This window comes from Heteronotia binoei, chromosome 16 (assembly GCF_032191835.1).
Source record: "Heteronotia binoei isolate CCM8104 ecotype False Entrance Well chromosome 16, APGP_CSIRO_Hbin_v1, whole genome shotgun sequence".
NCBI lineage: Eukaryota > Metazoa > Chordata > Lepidosauria > Squamata > Gekkonidae > Heteronotia > Heteronotia binoei.
Window position 1 is genome coordinate 21,596,835 of NC_083238.1, and position 16,224 is coordinate 21,613,058.

The window sequence follows — 16,224 nt, forward strand, 5'->3', positions numbered from 1 at the left end:
GTTCTTTGGGTATGAGCCTTGTAAACCAGCTTTGATCTTCTCAGTGGTCCTTGCTTAATATCTCATCACAAAGGGAAGTTAGTTACTCCTGGAAGGCACTCTGAGATTGTCTTGTTCCAGATGTCATTTTATTAGTTGTAATGGGGTTTTGTTGCAGAGAACATGAGTATTGTTTTTTAAAATGGGTTTGGGGTATGTTTCTTTTTGGTATGGTATTTAAACTTGGTATAGGCTAGAATCATAGAATCATATAGTCGGAAGGGACCACTAGGGTCATCTAGTCCAAACTCACAAACACCCCCCCCCCCCCCCTAAATTCACAGGATTCTTGCTAGTTCTGGCTTCAGGTGGGAAAAAGACAGGGAACAGATATTTCAGATAAAGAACTGAAAAGCAAGAGATGTTACCTGAATGCACAAACCCCAACTATCAAACTGATTTTCTTTTTATAGGCAACATGCCAGCTCCTGAGCAGACCCCATTGGAGGAAGGGCTGCAGCAGAATCCCCAAGAATCTTCCACAAGCCCGGGCATGGAAACAGAGGCTACTGCTACCACTATTCTGGCTTCTGTAAAAGAACAGGTATTCTTTTTTAAACAAAAAACCCCTCTGTAGATATAATTATCTGAGGCTTCATGTGTGAGCAAGCTTAAAAGCGATGTACTAATTTGGTGGACTTGGCACAGCCTGCCTATTTATAAAATATCTTGATTTTTTTTGAAAAAAGGAAAAAAAAATACCTGTAAGCATTGCTAAGGTTTAATCCTGTTCATGTGACTTTCAGCTCTGGAATGTATTCAGTCACAAGACAGAATGTTTTGATATAGAGTAGTTGAAAATTAAATGATTGCCAGCAGTCAGCATTGCTATACATAGGGAAAATGGTTATCAAGATTGGCTGGCTTGTTTGCTTGCTTTTGCAAAATCACTGTTTTAGCAGACAGATATAATTGATAGAATATCTGCAAAGCTTTTGACTTAGTCAGATACTAATGGGGAAATGTGAAATAGAGAAGTGCATACATTTAACGGGAAAATACATATAGAAGAAGGCGATAACTACTCCACTTGTCTTCTTAGTGCAGCCTTGAATATGGCTCCCAGTTAGTATCTCATTGGCAGTACTCAGTATGTGGCCCTTTCACTTAGTTTCAGGGATAGCAGTGTGTTGGGTCGTGTTCTGGGATGAACATTGGACTCTTAGTCGACAGTAATCTTTGGGGTTATTGCTGTTGAGTATCTTGGTGTGGATGAACAAAGAGATTGCTGTGTCTGGAGGTATTACAAAATGGGAAAGATATTATAAATATATTCAGCAAAAGTAAATTGAAGAAATAAACATGACAGCATCACATACTACAAGTGTATGATGGAGAACAGCAGACAATTTGGTGGATTGTTATAGAGTCCGTACACAGTGGAAATTGTCTTTTGTGGCTCTATCACAGGTGTCACGTTCTCAGGGTGCATGCAGGCAGGAGTCCTCAGGGTGCAGGCAGGGCTCATGACACTATCCGCCACCGCAGGAACCCCCCTCCCCCCAACAGACGGGCCAGGCCGGTCAGGGTAGGCCATGTGGAACTGCTGCACAAGGTCAGGGGGGTGTAGGTTGTCCGCAGGTTCCATGAACAATCCTCAGGACCATAGCCTTCCCAGTCCACGAGGTAGTGGAGGTCCCCACGGTGGATTTGGGAGTCCAGGAGCTGGTGAGCCTCGTATTCCTCCCTGTCATCGACCAGGACAGGAGGAGGGGGCGCTGGAGGTGGCGGTTGGATGGGATCCGGTGGTGTAGCAGGAACAAGGAGGGACCGGTGGAAGACCGGTTGGATGCGGAGGGTGGCTGGCAGCTGTAGCCAGAAAGCAACGGTACCCATAGGTGGCAGCAAATGGGGTCTGTTGCGTGGACGCATGTACGGCGTTGTTGTAGGCAAACTCGGCCAGGGTAGCAAGGTGGCCCAGTCATCCTGCTGGTAGCTGATGTAGCAACGCAGGTATTGTTCCAGCATGGCGGTGGTGCATTCGGTCTGCCCATCTGTTTGGGGATGGTATGTTGAGGACAAATGCACCTGGGTGCCTAAGCTGGAGTGCAGGGCTTGCCAGAATCGGGAGGTGAACTGGGGGCCTTGGTCTGAGATCAAGTGTGCTGGGAGTCCGTTCAGGTGAAAGACGTGCTGGAGGTAGAGCTGGGCTGTTTCAGGAGCCGTGGGCGGCTTGGGACATGAAACAAAGTGAGCCATCTTGGTGAAGAGGTCCATCATCACCAGGATGCAAGTGTGCCCCTTGGACCTGGGGAGCTCGGTGATTAAGTCCAGAGAGACGGTGTCCCAGGGTCCTGCAGGCGTGGGTAGGGGATGCAAAAGCCCGGTACATCCTTGGCCCACCGGCAGACCTCACAGGAACCGACATAGTGAGCCACATTAGCACGGATGCGAGGCCACCAGAACTCAGAGCAGGTGCAGGGTCTTGTGTTGGCTGAAGTGCCCCGCAGGAGGGGAGTTGTGAGTCAGGTGGAGCACGTCAGCCTGGAGGGGTCCCGGAGGCACGTATAGGCGCCCACGGTGCAGGAGGAGACCTTGGCAGGTAAAGAGGTCCCCGGCAAGGTCATCTTGCACTTCCAGGAGGTGTTGCTGAGCCCAGGGGTGTTGAGCCTGGATGTCTGCAGCCGAGGTCGGGCGAGTCGTGGTGGCAGCAAGGATGCAAGGATAAGCCCAGTTGGGGTCTCCTCCGTTAAGAGGCACAGCGTACTCCGGTTTTTGGGAGAGGGCGTCTGCTTTCCAGTTCTGGTTCTGCTGGATGTAAGTAATCCGGAAGTCAAACCGGGAAAAGAAGAGGGACCATCGGATCTGACACTGGGTGAGGCGTCAGGCAGTCTGTAGATGCTCCAGGTTTTGGTGGTCAGTCAGGACCTGGATGGGGTGGCAGGCCCCTTCAAGGTGATGCCTCCAAACCTTGAAGGCGGTCTTGATGGCCAGGAGTTCCTGCTCCCAGATGGTGTAGTTGCGCTCTGCAGGCATCAGGTGCTGCAAGCAGTATGCACAGGGTTGTAGTGGCTGGGAGGGGTCCTCCCGCCGGGATAGCACTGCACTGAGGGCCACGCTGGAGGCGTCGATCTCTACTTTGAACGGCAGCTGCGGGTCTGGGTAACGCAGGAGCATATTGGTGGTGGAGCAGGTTTTCAGGGTGGTGAAGGCATGGTCTGCCTCTGGAGTCCAGTGAAATGGCTCTTTGGGCCAGAGGAGCTGGGTCAGAGGCGTGGTTACGTCGGCATAGGCAGAGAAGAACTAGCGGTGATAATTGGAAAAGCCAAGGAACTGCTGTACGTCCTTGCGGTTCCACGCTGTCTGCCAGGTCAGGACCACCTTGACTTTGTTCGGGTCCATCTGAGTCCCATGGGGTGAGATGATGTGACCAAGGAACTCGACTGCTGTTAAGTCGAAGGCACACTTCTCCAACTTGGCGTAGAGACCATGCTCGCACAGGCATTACAGGACCTGGCGGATATGCAGGAAGCTGTTCCTGTTGGCAAGAGAGGATAGGATTCGCAATAATGGGGTTCAATTAAGGATGAGAAGGTTCTGACTGGATATTAGGAAAAACCTTTTTTACAGTAAGAGTTGTTCAACCATGGAATCAGCTACTGAGGGAGTTGGTGAGCTCCCCATCACTGGCAGTGTTCAAGCAGCAGCTGGGCAAACACTTGTCAGGAATGCTCTAGGCTGATCCTGCATTGAGCAGAGGGTTGGACTAGATGGACTGTATGTTCCCTTCCATCTGTATGATTCTATCATCAATATCACAGTGATTTTAAGACTTCCTGCAGCTAGGATTGCCGAGTCCCTTTGTAATCCCAGCAGGGGGTGTGTTCCAGGAATGGGCGGGGGATGTCACAAGATGCACTGATGTTCCCCGAAAGTGATCAGTCCATTGAGGCCATGCTCTGCTTTTTTGGACAAAACTGTTTGGTAAAATTGGCCGTAAACTATGGAGTTTTGCCCCAAAAGCCGAGCATCATCTCCCCTCCCCCCACACAATGTTACAGAGACCCTGATCTCACTTGGTGCGGCATCACTGTTTGGGATGGTGGGATGGAATTTCCTCCAGCTGGCTGGTGGCTGGCAGGAGCCCACAAAAGTGGGAATCCCCTGCCCCCATTTGGGGAATGGTACCCCCTGCTGCAGCTCATAATTTCCTAGGAAAACCACATTTTCATCATTATCTGTGAGGTTTGAAGATCAGGTCCTCAAAGCCACACCAGGCTGTCCTTTCGCTAATGAATACTTTATAACAGTACCTGAGGTTTTTCATTTTCTTTGTATAGTCCAGTGGTATTTTGTGTTGGAATTTATTTGTGTGTTTTACCCCGCTTTGTAATCAAAAAGTTTTGCTTCAGAGTAGCTGACAGCACTGAAATCCGATACAAGGATCAATTAAAATATTACATGGTACGTGACTCAGTAAAGGTTGTGTCAAGCTACCTGGCAGCTGCTGCTGCTGCTCTTCCTTTCAAAGGTCTTGATAATGGTGGCTGATAGCTGGACATGGAAGCAGTGGTGCGGTTTTTCTGGAAAAAAAAATTAATTCGATCAGAAATCTTTCTGATTATCTAAATAATGTGACCTGATTTAGCATATTTGTTTATCCCTCTCCCCCAACCACACATTATCCCTCAACAAGCGTACACAAGATCTCATATTTGGTACAATGATCTAAAAAAGAAGTCCCCATAGAGACAGGTGAACTCAGAGGGTGTCATGACATCACTTCTGAGTGCAAACCAGAAATGCCGTCAGGGCATTGCACGTCATCATTGTGTGACATCACTCCCCGCCCACCAAAGACAACCTTTGGCTGCTGGTGTTTGGCCATCAACCCTAAGCCAACTGCATTGTGCACAGAGAGGTACTGTCATTTTTCAGTTACTCCATGAGTAGTTGGACTGAGCACTGGATTTGTCCGACTTTTAGCCCACCTAACCTGATAGATTTGCAGCACAAGAGTCCTGGCGACTATAGATAAACAGACTGTATTTATTTATTTATGTGGGGAGGAAAATTGCTGGATAGGAGGGTTTTCTGCTAAAAACAGCTGAAACATGGCTTTTATTGAATGCCAGTTGTTAATACAGGTATGGTAAGGATTAGCAGGATGCCCACCTCCCTTCCAAGAAGGAAGTACCAGTCACTTGGCTTCTGGCCATTCCAGCAGTAAAGGATATTTATGTGTATAAAGTCATAATATCTTCAGAATTCTTTCCCCCCTGCTAAATCATCGTGTTATATCTGTTTTGATATGGAACACCAGAGGGGTCTTATCATAAGTCAGGTAGGAAAACGAGTGTTCTGTATATATCTAAAGATTCAATTCTTCATACATTCCAAGCAATTTGTACCATCCATGTGAAATTTGTCGCAGAGAATTTGTCTTTCAAGGAATGTAATCTGGCTCAATTTCCAGTTTATTTTTGAACTAGGAGCAACGTTTGCAAGGCTTGGTTGCTTGCTTACGAATCCTTGAATATCTCTGTTTACAGCTTCCATTAGTTCCTAGCATGTACCCTTGCTTCTTCTGTCAAAATCAGTTGTGTGTTAGTAAAATAATGATGCTGCAAGCAACCCATTTAGATTTTATACTGAATTAAGGGCAAATTATTCTGAGCATACCTGGTGGGTGTCTTCTTCATGGAACATATGCTCTAAAGAAAAATGTTTGTCACCTGGAATGCTGCAGTGACATGCAGCATTTGGACCTTGCTGGACTGTTTTTGCCCACCCCCCGAAATGACTTTCCATTTTTTTCTTCTTTCCAGATTGCAAGCACTGTAATGTAACGCTTACAGCAATTAAGCTAGAGCCTGTGAGCCTGTCAGCATCTAATGCCAAAGGCAGACCAAAACAGAGTTGTTAAGGCTTTGACCGGGAAAATGTCTTTGTTTTTTTCCCCTTTACTTCTGAAATTTTGTAAAGTCAAGTCTGTTGAAGAGTTCTGATGAGGTCGGAGGCTTGCTCGATTTTTTTTTGTCCTTTTGTTTGGCCTTGAAAAATGGTATGACATGGATTTTGCTTCTTGCAGTGATACACACTCATTCCTTGGTTGGTTTTAAACAGCTTTCCCCCAGCACTGGTAGCCCTTGGTTGTGATCTCTCGGCTGTACTGTTTTGCTATTTCAGAAGTGCACTTCCAGAAATGAAACTTGAAGTGGCTGCAGCAGCCACTTCAGATGCCATTTCTAGCAGTATGGGAACCTGAGATGCTCCTGATTTCAGGTGGTTCTATCCAGCATTGCTGGTTTATGTAAATTCTGATCTACTTGCTTAATACTAACATTTCATTTATGTTTCTCACTCCCACCTCCCTTCCCTCATGTCCTCTTGCATTACTCCCTTACTGTAAACCAATATCATCCCAGCTTCTCAGAAAGTATAGAAAGGGATTGTTATTTGTAGCCCATGAGCTATAGTAGTCAGGCTGCATGAATTCATACATACCCTTTGGTTGCAGTTGAATCATGCAAGAACCACCTGGGTTGCAGAACCTAAAGCTGTATATGTTTAGGTTTCAGTTTATACATTTATTTCAGTTTATACATTTATTTTATTTAGGTTTCAGTTTATACATTTATTTATTTATTTATTTCAATATCTATCCCGCCCTCTCCGCAAGCGAACTCAGGGGGGCTAACAATCACAGCACTTATACCTCACTTTTCTTCTCAATGGAGACCTAAAACAGCTTACATTTATCTTTTTCTCCGTGTTATCTTCACAAAAGCCCTGTAAGATTACGTTAGGCTGCAGATGTGTCTGGCCCATGGTCATCCATCAAGTTTCCATGGCAAAATTGAGATTGAAATCTGGGTACCAGTTCACAAGGCACTGGTCTGTCTTGGGATATCCACGGTCAGAACATTCCTTGCTTCCAAATGACCTGTTCACTAAGACTTTCAGAGAATTCCACTTCTTCCTTCAGTTTGGTGTAGTGGTTAAGTGCACGGACTCTTATCTGGGAGAACCGGGTTTGATTCCCCACTCCTCTACTTGCACCTGCTGGGATGGCCTTGGGTCAGCCATAGCTCTGGCAGAGGTTGTCCTTGAAAGGGCAGCTGCTGTGAGAGTCCTCTCAGCTCCACCCACCTCACAGGGTGTCTGTTGTGGGGGAGGAAGATAAAGGAGATTGTGAGCTGCTCTGAGATTTGGAGTGGAGGGCGGGTTATAAATCCAATATCTTTATCTTCTTCTTCAAAGCAGCTTGGCACAGTGCCCCTTAGAGAGCCCATCAATCAAATCTGAGATCAGTATGCACACACTGCACCTGTTGAGTTTCTTTCTGGATATTTCTCCACCCTCAACTGAAAGACCAAGGCATGTTGTTTACATGATACCATAGTTGAGATATCATTCTGTCTGTCATTCCCATGCCTTTTGGAGCTCAGGTAAATGCCTGAGGGGATTAACTCTTTTGAGTGTTTGGTCCTAGAAAATGTGAGAATTGCCACCTGAATAAGCTCTTCCAAAACCAGAATAGAAAGAAGCCTTTTAATTGCGTGCTGCTGTAGCGTGAATAGCCTCAACACTACTCACTCTTATGGGACTGGAGGTTGTAACCAGTTTGGTGTAGTGGTTAAGTGTGCAGTCTCTTATCTGGGAGAACCGGGTTTGATTCCCCACTCCTCCACTTGCAGCTGCTAGCATGGCCTTGGGTCAGCCTTAGCTCTGGCAGAGGTTGTCCTTGAAAGGGCAGCTGCTGTGAGAGCCCTCTCCAGCCCCACCCACCTCACAGGGTGTCTGTTGTGGGGGAGGAAGGGAAAGGAGATTGTGAGCCGCTCTGAGACTCTTCAGAGTGGAGGGCGAGATATAAATCCAATATCTTCATCTACCTCACAGGGTGTCTGTTGTGGGGGAGGAAGGGAAAGGAGATTGTGAGCCGCTCTGAGACTCTTCAGAGTGGAGGGCGGGATATAAATCCAATATCTTCTACTTCTTCTTCTTCTAACCAGGAGTGGTACTCATTGTAGTTTATTCCTGAAGGTCATCTCTTTTCTTGATGGGCAGAATATTACTGTTCATTGACCGTAAGATTCCCCACTGATAGTCACTTTGTCATAAACTGTATGTTGCTGGTGAACTTGTCAAGCAGAGGCACTGATGTAATTGCTTTAACAAGAGAAAATTATTAGGTAACAGAAAAGAAACTGGTAGCTATTTGTCTAATGTCTGGTTAATTTTCAACTTGGTGTTCCACTTCTCCTTGGTAAAACGTGTCCATTTGAATAAATGAATTGAAATGAATAACCAGGAAGGGGAAGCTGTTCCTTCTTCCTGTTATACAAATTTCGAAATAGCAGCGAGTATTCCCAAAACCTGTCCTTCAGGGCACATGAGTCAGTTTCAGATGAACAGGGAGCCTTGTCTCTTCCTTGGAAGAGGCAGAATTGAGGGCATTAAGAAATCACATGCAGTTTTTAAAGATTCAGTCTTCTGTTGATATTACTGTGTCAGTGTTGGGTAATTAAACGCTTCTTCCTGTATGGCAGAGGTCCCAGAGTTGAACGTTTTCCAATACAATTATGTACACTTTATTCAGCCCAAACTGAGGCTTCAGTGTTTTCTTTTTGCATCTTAAGCTTCCTTTTTATGTCGGTTAATAATGCTTATTTATAGTGGACTTCTGTTTGCAGAGTAGTTAAGATGGCCACGCCTTCTGTATTTGAAGAACTTCAGAGGTGATTATTGAAATGTTTTGTGTAAATATATATCTTTGGAGGGGAGTAAAACTGGAAGAATAGAAGCGCACAGTGAAACTGAATAAACCATCAAAACAGGCATTGAATGGAATGCAGGGTAAATGAAAAAATAACCGATTAAGTCTGTCTTCCCCCCCCCCCCCCTTTAATGAATCCATTCTTGTAGCGCAGTTGCTTTGAACAGCTCACACTGATAGGCCAGATAAATTAAAATCAATGAAAATCAACCCACCTATTTTTACATTTACTAATAATCGACAAAAACTTTACCATTTCCATTTTAACCTTTGTTTCTGGCAGTTTTAACTTCCAGCCAGTAATTTAGCATTACTTTGTGAAGAAGGTAACTTTGTCATATCGTGTATAAAAGGGGGAATCCAGCACTGATTGAAAACAACAGGGCGTATTCAAACAAGCAGTGTTCTAGAGTGCCAATCTTTCCTGTTGCCCAATTACAAAGCCAGTCTGTGAAGGGAATCCTTTCCTGATGACCTATCATTTTATCAGTCAAGCCAACATAAATAGTCTATATTTGGGTATTGTCAGAAACTCAAAATATAATGGTAAGAAGTTTGACAGGGAAAGACCCAAGTATAATGGAGAACATAGTTTACGGGATCTCCTACTGGTACTTAGGAAATCCAGTTCATACTTTCTCTTTATAATAAGAGCTTATGATGCTGTCATCCCTAAACTATCAGCATCAGGTATGGATATTCTCAGTAGTTGCAGTCGTGCCTCGATCAGCTAAGGGCTTTTATAGCTGTCTTCTTAAAAATAATGCAGATAACCACTCTCTGCTGTGGCAAAATGTATTTTTAGCCAAAACCTAAATGTTGCAGCCCACATTCGGGCCTCCAAAGAACATGATGCCAATTCTGCATGCAGAGTAACACTCACAGCTGTCTTTGGTGCTCCTGTTATCCTATGCAAAAACTGCAATAAAGGTTTAGCTATTTCTTTCCAGCAGCTTCCACTCACATAGGGATTCCACAAAGAACCTACAACCCAGTTTTCTATTAAATATTGTTATAGCTGCAGGGGCAAATTGCCCACTTTTTAATATTAAAAAATTGGGCCATCACCTTCACTGCTATTGCAGCTTTGGAGTATGCATCTCTAAGTTGATATGACTTATTCATATTTGCATGAAAAATTACCCCTGAAGTCTCCCTTTTTATTCTCCCTAGCCCATCCATCCCGCAAGTTACTTAGCTCTTGTAAAACAAAATGAATGTTCAAGACAATAAGCCAGGACTGAAGGGTTCCCCCCCCCCGCAACCTGTTAATACTGCCCCTAATACTGATTTCTGAGAGAGACACACACAAAACTTTATCCATTGTGTTTTGTATTTAATTTATTACTAGAATATATTAAATATCTGCCTCTTACAGACAGAAAAGTTGACAAGAGTCGCAATAATGACCTTCAGAATTACAATAAAAAAAACAGCTAGCAGCTGCTGCTAGGAGTAAATTATAGATCTGTGGAATAGCTGTTTCTATGCATATGTAAATACTATGGTATCAGCAAATGAGCTGCTGCATTGGGAAGCTAAAGGAATGACACCCACTGGGCTTTGAGGTGCCTGTTTATCATTAAAAAAAAAGGCTTTGCTCGGGCTATAGCAGCTGATTTTGAATGCAAACAACAATGCATTCCTCCCCTCAGCATTATAGGAAAAAATTAGCAACTGCAGATACGGATTTATACCTCTGTTTACTGAATGAGACGTATTACAAGCATTCTATGGTACCTGCATGCATTCTCATGGTCAAGAATAGCTATAATTAATAAATTACGGTTGATAGAAGAGTTTCCTATTATTATTTTTTTTATTGTAGGACAGATAAGTAAGATAAAAGAAAAGACCTGGAGCCCATGCTCAGTTTCAGTCTCCTGCAAGCCTTGCATTTAGGCCTATATGCATTTTCATGTATCACATTTACCTCCATCCACTATCATTCGTGTAATCTAACATGGACTGATGCTTACGCTGATTCCTCAAAGTTAGCACTCAATACTTTGAAGAGTTTTGAGCAGGGATCCCCAACCTCTTCTGCTTCCCCAAGCAGTCCTGGAAATAAACTTTCCCTGGGTCCACGTGGACTGATAGCCATGTTGATTGGAGTGGGGAAGGGGGAGAGAAGTTGCACTGATTAGGGGGAAGGTGCAAAAATCAACCACTTCCTCCAGCAGAGCAGAATTGAAGGGAGGGGGAGCAAGGGAAAAGATCTGCGTCCATCAGAGCCTTCCATTGACTTTAATAACCAGATCCAACCCTTTGGATCTTCACAGGGCATTTCCTACAGGTGTGTAAACTGGCTTTGTTTGGAAGCTGGGCAATGTGTGTCAGGGGAGAGGTGGAATTCAGAAGACATTGTATTGCTTAGTTTATTTTGAAAGCACTTCTCTAACAAGGAAAAGGCCTGAAGTAGAAATCTCCTATAATAACCTCTTTGCCGAATGAGAAATGTCAATATTAAATGCCTCTTGGCGTAGCATCTTAGGGACAGAAACTTCACTATATATGCATGTATGCTGTATTAACAAATATAAGTGGGAGGGAAGTAGTGTACTGAGATAACTCAGTCATTCAAGGATGGATTTAAGTGACCAGCTATGAATGTAGTTCATATTGTTACAGAGACTGCATTCTACTGCTGTCATGCCCTACACTTTCCACTCCTCACAGCATTGTGGGCTATTTGTAGAGAAGAAAAGCAGCAATATAGGGTTCCGTAGAAAATAATAAGATTTCTAGACAATGGGTTCTGTAAAGTCAGCTACCTTTTAAAGATTATTTCCTATTAATTTCCATTATAACAAAATAATAATTTCTGTTATCTGTAAAATGCATTCTTTGTGCTTCTTAAAAACATCATCCTGTTTGTCAGCAATTTTTGAAATGGAGTTGGCTGTGTTTATCATGAAAACTTGTCTTGTACATATTGATCCTTTGTCTAATGGCAACATAGAATTTTTAAATAAGGTGTCCATAATGAAGGCTATAAAATGAATAAATGGAATTGTAACTCTCTCTCTCTCTCGGCTTGGCTTCGCGAACGAAGATCCAAGAAGGGTGCAATAGTCCATGTTTGCTGCAGGCTCGCTGGTGGCTGACAAGACCAATGTGGGACAGGCAGGTCCGGCCACAGCGGCTGCAGGGAAAAGTCTGATCTAGGGTTGGTCCTGTAGCAGTGCGATTCTTCCTCAATCTCCTTTTGTCCTCAAGACCAGCTATGCGTGTGTTCTCAAAGGAAGAGACAGCCTGGTGGATGGTGTGCCTCCATGCTTTGCGATCTGAGGCTAGGTCAGACCACTGGTGATGGTTGATGTGACAGGTGCTAAGGGATTTCTTCAAGGAGTCCTTGTACCTCTTCTTTGGTGCCCCTCTATTTCGATGGCCGGTGGAGAGTTCACCATACAGGGCAATCTTGGGAAGGCGGTGGTTTTCCATCCTAGAAATATGCCCTGCCCAGCGCAGCTGCGTCTTCAACAGCAGTGCCTCGATGCTGGTAACCTCTGCCCACTTGAGGACTTCAGTGTTGGTCACAAAGTCACTCCAGTGGATGTTGAGGATGGTGCGAAGGCAGCGCTGATGAAAGCGCTCAAGGAGTCGCAGGTGATGACGGTATAAAACCCACGATTCGGAGCCATAGATGAGGGTTGTCATCACAACCGCTTTGTAAACATTGATCTTTGTGCCTTTTTTCAGATGCTTGTTGCTCCACACTCTTTTGTGCAGTCGGCCAAATGCACGGTGGAATTGTAACACATACTGTCAAATAGTGTTTGAAATTATCTAAACAGAATTCTCCCCTCTCCAACTGTTCAAAAGACTTTTAATAAAATTTGGAATAATATTTCCTTACAGTGAGATCAGACCTTGATTTACATTTTCAGAAACTTGTGTGCACTTTCAAAAGTGTGTGTGTGTGTGTGTGTTAAGAAAAAAGAACTATGTGTTTCAAGTTGCACGCACACTCCAATATGGCTAATAATTACTGGTTTAATTTTGTAGCTGCTTCCATACCTAGCAGATGAACGTGTGTTTCTTTTATATAATTTGACCGTGGGTCTGAAGGCCATGGTGGAGTGAATAAAAAAAAGAGCAGGCTGAGACTGAATCCAGTGAAGACAGAGCTTCTGTGATTGGAAGGGGGGCTTCAGGGTTGAGACATAAAACTTCCCACTCTTGATGGGGTGCTGTTGATACTGACACACTCCATCAAGAGGTTGGTCATGATGTTAGATGCCTCCTTGAATATGGAGGTCCAAGTAACACATATTTCCAGGTTGATGTTTCTTCATCTGCCACACCCTGACCTAGCCACTGTATTCAATGCAATAAAATTTGGTATCTGCCAAATACCATCAGAACCCTGTGGGATCTGATGCAATTCTACAGGGCATCTAAGGCAGAGGTGTTCCGCTAGGCCTTTGGTTTAGGCCAGCAACAGTTTCCATCATGGCTCACACCTTCTCCTTTCCCTCCTAGATTTATGTGTTCGATCTCTTCCCCTGCCCATAATGTGGCAATGCAGGCCAGAATGGGAAGAACATATATAGTCACACCATCTTGGATTCTTTTAAGTGTATTTGTAATGTATTATGGTGTGTTTTTTAATTACACTGTTTTTTATGCAATGTATATTGTACATTGCCTTGAGCCCTGGGTAAGCAGGGATTGGGTGATTCAGAAATTGAATAAATAATAATAAATGTGTATTTCTGCTTAATTGTATATAGTGACACAACTGTTTTTAGTAGGCTCCCAGTACCTTTATAACGTCAATGATACTGTGTAGATAAAAACATGTCACATTTGCAATGGTTTGCCAGTATAGCTGTATTCAAGACCAATAGCAGTTTCCAGTTAATGTTTAGTTTCCCAAGCATTGGTATGGCAGTTCCAAGTGTACTGCTTACTGGCATTCATTTGTTCATCATGAATCATTTTTGTCTCAAGGCTTGGGGATCTGAAATGTGTCTGAAAGTTTTCTTTAAAAGATTAAAAGAATCCCTGGCAGGCGAAGAAGCAATTGTGAAAGTGGCTGAAGGTCAAATGTAACTCTGGTAAATTGGAGACTAATGGGCAGGGTAATTAGCTGGAGTGGTAAATTTGTCATTTGGGAAGCCAGGTTTCTACTAATAAGCTAGTTTATGTCAGATGTTTGAAGAAGAAGCATTTAAGGAAGCATAATGTTCGAGACTACATGTAACGAGGGCAGTCGTGATATGTTAACATATGCCTTGAAGACACGGAAGGGTAATAAACTGGCAAGGAGGATTATAGGTGGTGTGAGATCACATCTGTATAAGAAATGTGAGGAATGCAGCTTGCAGTCTATGGAATTTAGTCAACTGTTGTGCAGATGGACAACAATGATAGGCATGAGCAGTGGAATGAGGAGGCAAGTGTATTGCATGCTGGAGAGCCAGTTTGGTGTAGTGGTTAAGAGTGCGGACTCTTATCCGGGAGAACCGGGTTTGATTCCCCACTCCTCCACTTGCACCTGCTAGCATGGCCTTGGGTCAGCCATAGCTCTGGCAGAAGTTGTCCTCGAAAAGGCAGCTGCTGTGAGAGCCCTCTCCAGCCCCACCCACCTCACAGGGTGTCTGTTGTGGGGGAGGAAGGTAAAGGAGATTGTGAGCCGCTCTGAGACTCTTCGGAGTGGAGGGCGGGATAGAAATCCAATATCTTCTTCTTCTTCTTCTGTTGGAAGAAAGTAAATTATAATGGAAATGGCTTTGGATCTGGCATGGTCAAAGCATGTTGGAGATACTTGGCTGCAGTGAAGAATTACACTCAAGATTCTTTTAAAAGGCTCCTGTCAACTTCATCTCCTGTTTATATTCTTGCTACCTGCCAGGCTTTTACATCATGAGTACCGCACTGGAGGCAATTGATAAAGGACCTAATGTAGTGGTGTTGGACAAGGGTCCATGGTCTAGGAAGCTGCTTGGTCAATCTTATTAGTAGGATGTCATAGTAAAATAAATCAGCTTTGTCATCTGTAAAACTGCTGAGCACTTAGCTGTGAACTAGAAGGTTGGTTTAAATTGCAAAAGGAGGTAGAAGTAATCTTGTTTGTATTCTGCCTTGTCTCTTATCTCCTCAACTGAAAATCTCATCCTTTCTTTGCACAGTGTCAGTACTAAAGAAGGGAGGTTAGGATATAAGGCGCCATCTAGTATGTGAAGGATGTCAATGTCTCTTTCCAAGTTGTCTCTTTCGCCTTAAGAAAGAACCAGATAATACAAAAGGCAACCTTCTGGAATAAACTGAACACACCTTCAGGATTTTCCATTCTGTATCTTTCTGATGTAGCTGTCTCAATTTCATGTGCATTTATTGTCAGAATTTATTTTTCCAAATTATTACAGTGCTATTATGACTTGAATTTTTAAAATAGCTGCGCTACCAAGATCCTCCATTGAATTCTGTACATTCCTATTCCTTGACTACCTTCATGATTGTGTGGACATCTCTTGCACACAAATTGCAAAAATCACCATGTATCTCAAGGAGCTGGCTTAGAAGGGCTTTTTTTGAAGAAGAAGCTCAACAGGAACTAATTTGCATATTAGGCCACACACCCCGACACCAAGCCAGCCGGAACTGCGTTCCCGCTCAAAAAACCCCCCCCGTGGCTTAGAAATATTCTCCTTTCTATATGGGAGTCAAATGCTGATGATACCTACATTAAGCGATCATATATACTTGCATGCTGTAATGCACTGTCTACAGCACAGATGAAGGAACATTTTGCTGGGATTTCTTCAGAACAACATTTTTTGTGATTGCTCCTTGTTGATGGGTTTGTTTGTTACTGCATGTTTTCTTTTATTGTTCCAAACATACCGTTGCCATGGAGAAATTCTTTGCAAAATGGTTGTCAAAATATTCAGCCACTTCTGATACTCATAAATATTGTTTCTGAATGGTTTTGCAAAGGCTGTATGCTTGACGTGGCTAAATCCTTCTTTGCTGTTTTTAGTTCTTGTGTTTTTCATGGCATATGGTTATGGGCTGTTAAACTTGAGCAAAGTGAAAGTAAAGTGAAAGAAGTAGGCTTGTTTGGGGGATTCTGGAGAAATCAGTTTATCTGACATGGAATAGAAAAGTAAATGTTTTTAAAGGCCATCAGTGGGGCATGATGGCCATCAGTGAAGCATGTATTACCAAAAAGTATTGGAATAAGATTCAAGTACAGTACCATCTTGAAGACAAAGAAAATTTTCCACGGTATAAGCCGGGGTATGAGTCAAAACTCTTCTGATCATATACACAATTTTTTAATGTTGGTCTTTAAGATGATATTGGACTTGAGAATATTGTTCTGCTTCTACAGACTAAGATGGCTACCCAGCCCGTGCGGTTCGTCTTAAGGCTTACAGATGTGGCCAGCACATGCTTCCACACAATTTATCCTGTGTACTTAAGATACAATGTGCCCTTCTGATTCTTCATGGAGT

General features: G+C 43.7%; 1 protein-coding gene across 11 annotated transcripts in view; it reads left to right on the top strand.

Annotated features, from left to right (window-relative positions):
- PKP4 (plakophilin 4) overlaps nucleotides 1-16,224 on the top strand; it is a 173,981-nt gene that overhangs the window by 37,548 nt on the left and 120,209 nt on the right. For 9 of the 11 annotated variants that reach the window (XM_060257373.1, XM_060257380.1, XM_060257372.1 and 6 more), the window contains exon 2: nucleotides 453-583. The exons of the other annotated variants lie outside the window; for them this stretch is intronic. In XM_060257373.1, coding sequence (XP_060113356.1) covers nucleotides 458-583 — 126 coding nt within the window. In that variant the 5' untranslated portion in view covers nucleotides 453-457. The remainder of the gene's footprint in view (nucleotides 1-452; nucleotides 584-16,224) is intronic. 11 annotated transcript variants of the gene reach the window in all.